The 7260-nt window shown below is 44.8% G+C and overlaps 1 protein-coding gene across 4 annotated transcripts in view; it reads left to right on the forward strand.

Annotated features, from left to right (window-relative positions):
• Positions 1-6001, forward strand: part of LOC106581516 (uncharacterized) — a 47100-nt gene extending 41099 nt beyond the window's left edge. For 3 of the 4 annotated variants that reach the window (XM_082966792.1, XM_082966789.1, XM_082966791.1), the window contains exons 10-14: positions 1502-1564; positions 2150-2185; positions 2537-2581; positions 4007-4146; positions 4276-6001. In XM_082966792.1, the coding sequence (XP_082822918.1) occupies positions 1502-1564; positions 2150-2185; positions 2537-2581; positions 4007-4146; positions 4276-4477 (486 nt within the window). In that variant the 3' untranslated portion in view covers positions 4478-6001. The remainder of the gene's footprint in view (positions 1-1501; positions 1565-2149; positions 2186-2536; positions 2582-4006; positions 4147-4275) is intronic. The other variant, XM_082966793.1, reaches the window with a different exon arrangement.
• Positions 6002-7260: the final 1259 nt, after the last annotated feature.

The raw sequence follows: 7260 nt of genomic DNA on the forward strand, positions 1-7260 counted from the left end.
TCACGGTCAACATTACATAGTAGAGATGTTACTATGGTCACGGTCAGGGTCAACATTACATAGTAGAGATGTTACTATGGTCACGGTCAACATTACATAGTAGAGATGTTACTATGGTCAGGGTCAACATTACATAGTAGAGATGTTACTAGGGTTACGGTCAGGGTCAACATTACATAGTAGAGATGTTACTATGGTCACGGTCAACATTACATAGTAGAGATGTTACTATGGTCACGGTCAACATTACATAGTAAAGATGTTACTATGGTCACGGTCAACATTACATAGTAGAGATGTTACTATGGTCACGGTCAACATTACATATTAGAGATGTTACTATGGTCACGGTCAACATTACATAGTAGAGATGTTACTATGGTTACGGTCACGGTCAACATTACATAGTAGAGATGTTACTATGGTCACGGTCAACATTACATAGTAGAGATGTTACTATGGTTACGGTCAGGGTCAACATTACATAGTAGAGATGTTACTATGGTCACGGTCAACATTACATAGTAGAGATGTTACTATGGTTACGGTCAACATTACATAGTAGAGATGTTACTATGGTTATGGTCAGGGTCAACATTACATAGTAGAGATGTTACTATGGTCAGGGTCAACATTACATAGTAGAGATGTTACTATGGTCACGGTCAGGGTCAACATTACATAGTAGAGATGTTACTATGGTCAGGGTCAACATTACATAGTAGAGATGTTACTATGGTCAGGGTCAACATTACATAGTAGAGATGTTACTATGGTTACGGTCAACATTACATAGTAGAGATGTTACTATGGTTATGGTCAGGGTCAACATTACATAGTAGAGATGTTACTATGGTCACGGTCAACATTACATAGTAGAGATGTTACTATGGTCACGGTCAACATTACATAGTAGAGATGTTACTATGGTCAGAGTCAACATTACATAGTAGAGATGTTACTATGGTCACGGTCAACATTACATAGCAGAGATGTTACTATGGTCAGGGTCAACATTACATAGTAGAGATGTTACTATGGTCACGGTCAGGGTCAACATTACATAGTAGAGATGTTACTATGGTTACGGTCAACATTACATAGTAGAGATGTTACTATGGTCAGGGTCAACATTACATAGTAGAGATGTTACTATGGTCACGGTCAACATTACATAGTAGAGATGTTACTATGGTTACAGTCAGGGTCAACATTACATAGTAGAGATGTTACTATGGTCACGGTCAACATTACATAGTAGAGATGTTACTATGGTTACAGTCAGGGTCAACATTACATAGTAGAGATGTTACTATGGTCACGGTCAACATTACATAGTAGAGATGTTACTATGGTCACGGTCAACATTACATAGTAGAGATGTTACTATGGTCACGGTCAACATTACATAGTAGAGATGTTACTATGGTTACGGTCAGGGCAGTGTGAGCCTGGCTATGTGAGGGAAGTGGCAGAAATGTTGCCCTTTTTGTGTTTTCAGGCAGCGGGAGGCCTCCAAGGCAAGGCTGGGAATCCCGGTCCTAAAGGAGATGCAGGGGAGAGGGTGAGGAAAAATGTTACCCCTAATGTTCTCATACGAAAACACTGGACTGCTTTGTAATTCAGTCACTATGAAAGGTTCAGAGGGTTAATTTCAACAGTATCTTTGTTCCATTGTGCACAAGACATCTGTTTGATCAGGAGGTAGACAGGCACTCTTCAAAGACGTGCTGTTCAAACACTTAGGTATCCTCCCAAATGGAACCCTGTCCCCCTACAGAGTGCACTATTTTTAATCAGGGCCTGGTCAACATTAGTGGACTATATAGGGAATAGTCTGCAATTTAGGAGTCATGCCGTACAGTCTGTGCTGCTGTGCTGACCCATAATTAATCAGCCTATGGCCCTGGTCAGACCTCATTGATCACAACAGTAAAGTCTCTCTCTCTCTCTCTCTCTCTCTCTCTCTCTCTCTATCTATCTATCTATCTATCTATCTATCTATCTATCTATCTATCTATCTATCTATCTATCTATCTATCTATCTATCTATCTATCTATCTATCTATCTATCTATCTATCTATCTATCTATCTATCTATCTATCTATCTATCTATCTATCTATCTATCTATCTATCTATCTAACCAGGGCCCTTCAGGATTACCAGGGGAGCACGGCCAGCCTGTGAGTACGGCAAGGCTGTTCACTCATTGCACGCAACACGTGTGTGAACACAGGCACACACACACACACACACACACACACACACACACACACACACACACACACACACACACACACACACACACACACACACACACACACACACACACACACACACACACACACAAACACACACACACATAGACATACACACACACATAAACACACACACACACACATAAACACACACATGTATTTGACCTCCTAATCTTGCACATAGTATTTCACACCACACTCAGACGCTCTGTGTATTCTAGGTAGTCTGTGTGTGTTGCCTCTGTGTTGATAATGTATGTGTCATTGTGTTTACAGGGGCAGTCTGGGCAGAAGGGGGAGCCAGGAGAGGGTTTACCTGAGGTATGCACAGTATTGGACATCAGTAGATTTTAATATGCTGCTTCACTGAGTATTCATGGCTCTTTTTGCCCATGGAGGTGAGTGTGTTTCTGAATGCATGTCTGTCTGTCTCTCAGGGGGATCTGAGGGAGTGTCTGTATCTGTCTGTCTCTCAGGGGTGGAGCTGAGGGAGTGTCTGTCTCTGTCTGTCTCTGTCTGTCTCTCAGGGGGAGCTGAAGGAGTGTCTGTCTCTGTTTGTCTCTCAGGGGGGAGCTGAAGGAGTGTCTGTCTCTGTCTGTCTCTGTCTGTCTCTCAGGGGGGAGCTGAAGGAGTGTCTGTCTCTGTCTGTCTCTCAGGGGGGTGCTGAAGGAGTGTCTGTCTCTGTCTGTCTCTGTCTGTATCTGTCTGTATCTGTCTGTCTCTCAGGGTGGAGCTGAAGGAGTGTCTGTCTCTGTCTGTCTCTGTCTGTATCTGTCTGTCTCTCAGGGGGGAGCTGAAGGAGTGTCTGTCTCTGTCTGTCTCTGTCTGTCTCTCAGGGGGAAGCTGAAGGAGTGTCTGTCTCTGTCTGTCTCTCAGGGGGGTGCTGAAGGAGTGTCTGTCTCTGTCTGTCTCTGTCTGTATCTGTCTGTCTCTCAGGGTGGAGCTGAAGGAGTGTCTGTCTCTGTCTGTATCTGTCTGTCTCTCAGGGGGGAGCTGAAGGAGTGTCTGTCTCTGTCTGTATCTGTCTGTCTCTCAGGGGGGAGCTGAAGGAGTGTCTGTCTCTGTCTGTATCTGTCTGTCTCTCAGGGGGGCGCTGAAGGAGTGTCTGTCTCTGTCTGTATCTGTCTGTTTCTCAGGGTGGAGCTGAAGGAGTGTCTGTCTCTGTCTGTCTCTGTCTGTCTCTGTCTGTCTCTCAGGGGGGCGCTGAAGGAGTGTCTGTCTCTGTCTGTATCTGTCTGTCTCTGTCTGTCTCTGTCTGTATCTGTCTGTCTCTCAGGGGGGAGCTGAAGGAGTGTCTGTCTCTGTCTGTCTCTGTCTGTCTCTCAGGGGGGAGCTGAAGGAGTGTCTGTCTCTGTCTGTCTCTGTCTGTCTCTCAGGGGGGAGCTGAAGGAGTGTCTGTCTCTGTCTGTATCTGTCTGTCTCTGTCTGTCTCTCAGGGGGGCGCTGAAGGAGTGTCTGTCTCTGTCTGTCTCTGTCTGTCTCTCAGGGGGGAGCTGAAGGAGTGTCTGTCTCTGTCTGTCTCTGTCTGTCTCTCAGGGGGGAGCTGAAGGAGTGTCTGTCTCTGTCTGTCTCTGTCTGTCTCTCAGGGTGGAGCTGAAGGAGTGTCTGTCTCTGTCTGTCTCTGTCTGTCTCTGTCTGTCTCTCAGGGGGGAGCTGAAGGAGTGTCTGTCTCTGTCTGTCTCTGTCTGTCTCTCAGGGGGGAGCTGAAGGAGTGTCTGTCTCTGTCTGTCTCTGTCTGTCTCTCAGGGTGGAGCTGAAGGAGTGCAGCAGCTGAGGGAAGCTCTCAAGATCCTGGCAGAGAGAGTTCTGATTCTGGAACACATGATTGGCCTCCACGGTAAAGGGGGAGGGGTTTCTGATTCTGGAACACATGATTGGCCTCCACGGTAAAGGGGGAGGGGTTTCTGATTCTGGAACACATGATTTCCATAATAGTATTACTTGGGTCCAGAGTATAGAGTGAGACTCCAATGTTTGTTCTCATGGTTTCTACCATTGTCCTTTTCTGTATGCAGAGAGTCCAGTGGAATCAGGCTCTGGACTGGAGAGCCTACCAGACTCCTTTTCCTTCCCCGCCGTCAAGACCAGACTGGCCGAGTCCACCATCAAGACCACGCGACTCCAGCCTCTCCAACTCTCCTCCCGTCCATCCTCAAGGAAACAATCTGGTGGCCAGACAGAGACAATGTCTTTTTTAAGACACCAATGAGTGTTTAGTGTGTGTGTGTGTGTGTGTGTGTGTGTGTGTGTGTGTGTGTGTGTGTGTGTGTGTGTGTGTGTGTGTGTGTGTGTGTGTGTGCGTGTGCGTGTGTGTGATAGTAATGGCTATGGAAAGATGTAGTATCAAAAACCCTGCAGAAAGTATTCATTTACATAATGCATGACTGGATATATTTTCAGAAATATACTCATATGTATTCTCTCTTCTGTGTAGTACACAATTTAATTAACATGCTGTTCTGAGAGCTGAAACCAGACCATGTTCTGTTCTGTTCTGTTCTGTTCTGTTCTGAGAGCTGAAACCAGACCATGTTCTGTTCTGTTCTGTTCTGAGAGCTGAAACCAGACCATGTTCTGTTCTGTTCTGTTCTGTTCTGTTCTGAGAGCTGAAACCAGACCATGTTCTGTTCTGCTCTGAGAGCTGAAACCAGACCATGTTCTGTTCTGTTCTGAGAGCTGAAACCAGACCATGTTCTGTTCTGTTCTGTTCTGAGAGCTGAAACCAGACCATGTTCTGTTCTGTTCTGTTCTGTTCTGTTCTGAGAGCTGAAACCAGACCATGTTCTGTTCTGTTCTGTTCTGAGAGCTGAAACCAGACCATGTTCTGTTCTGTTCTGTTCTGTTCTGTTCTGAGAGCTGAAACCAGACCATGTTCTGTTCTGTTCTGAGAGCTGAAACCAGAACATGTTCTGTTCTGTTCTGTTCTGAGAGCTGAAACCAGACCATGTTCTGTTCTGTTCTGTTCTGTTCTGTTCTGAGAGCTGAAACCAGACCATGTTCTGTTATGTTCTGTTCTGAGAGCTGAAACCAGACCATGTTCTGTTCTGTTCTGTTCTGAGAGCTGAAACCAGACCATGTTCTGTTCTGTTCTTTTGGACAACTTTCCTGCTCAAGTTATTAAAAATAAGTGGAATGAAATGAATAACATCTGGTGCACAAAACGAAAATAAGTAAAAAATAATAATAATAATTTTGGCTTGGCTGAAACCACCTGGCTCAAACTCTGAGGTTCTGTTAGATGTCCTGCTGCTGTGGCTATGTTCTGATCTGTTCTGGCTGGGTTCTGATCTGCTCTGATCTGTCGTTCTGTCTCTCTTGGCATGTCATGTTTCTGATATTGGCTAGAAATAAGTGTGTCTCTGTTATTGGTCATTCATGCTATATGGTCTCATTTAAGAGTGTATTTTCAAGTTGTTATATACGTTTTCAGTGTAATACCTAATATGTATAATGTATGGAATACATTTGTCCATGGATTTTGGAGAACCCTCCAGTTGCAACCTGTAAGTGTGATTTAGTAGATTGAAACGGGAACGTGTCATTTTATTGTTATGTGTCCTCTTGCTGTTAGTGTGTTTATTAATGTTTCATTCCCTTTTCAATTTGATTGTGAGGGCTCTGTGAGGGCTACGTGAGGGCTCTGTGAGGGCTATGGTTGTGGTTGTACTGTCTGTAAGCCATTGCACTCAGTGGATGTGTACTGTATCTATCGCTCAATTAAACCCATTCACACAGTTCACACATATGGAGCAAGTTACTGTCTGGCATACAGTTCTGTTTGCCACACACACACACACACACACACACACACACACACACACACACACACACACACACACACACACACACACACCACACCACACCACACCCACCACACCACACCACACACACACACACACACACACACACACACACCACACATACACACACACACACACACCACACACATACAGTTCTGTTTGACACACACACACATTCACACACACATACACAGACACACACACACACACACACACACACACACACACACACACACACACACACACACACACACACACACACACACCACATACACACACGCACACACACATACACACCACACACACACACACACCCACACACACACACACACACACACATACACACCACACACCACACACACACACCACACACACACACACCACACACATACAGTCGTGGCCAAAGGTTTTGAGAATGACACAAATATTAATTTCCACAAAGTTTGCTGCTTCAGTGTCTTTAGATATTTTTGTCAGATTGTTACTATGGAGTACTGAAGTATAATTACAAGCTTTTCATAAGTGTCAAAGGCTTTTATTGACAATTACATGAAGTTGATGCAAAGAGTCAATATTTGCGGTGTTGACCCTTCTTTTTCAAGACCTCTGCAATCCGCCCTGGCATGCTGTCAATTAACTTCTGGGCCACATCCTGACTGATGGCAGCCCATTCTTGCATAATCAATGCTTGGAGTTTGTCAGAATGTGTGCGTTTTTGTTTGTCCACCCGCCTCTTGAGGATTGACCACAAGTTCTCAATGGGATTAAGGTCTGGGGAGTTTCCTGGCCATGGACCCAAAATATCAATGTTTTGTTCCCCGAGCCACTTAGTTATCACTTTTGCCTTATGGCAAGGTGCTCCATCATGCTGGAAAAGGCATTGTTCGTCACCAAACTGTTCCTGGATGGTTGGGAGAAGTTGCTCTCGGAGGATGTGTTGGTACCATTCTTTATTCATGGCTGTGTTCTTAGGCAAAATTGTGAGTGAGCCCACTTTGGCTGAGAAGCAACCCCACATATGAATGGTCTCAGGATGCTTTACTGTTGGCATGACACAGGACTGATGGTAGCGCTCACCTTGTCTTCTCAGGACAAGCTTTTTTACGGATGTCCCAAACAATCGGAAAGGGGATTCATCAGAGAAACTCTTCATAACATTCTGGAGTATATGAAAATTGCCATCATACAAACTGAGGCAGC

The sequence above is a fragment of the Salmo salar genome, chromosome 20 (assembly GCF_965601325.2).
Source record: "Salmo salar chromosome 20, fSalSal1, whole genome shotgun sequence".
Taxonomy (NCBI): domain Eukaryota; kingdom Metazoa; phylum Chordata; class Actinopteri; order Salmoniformes; family Salmonidae; genus Salmo; species Salmo salar.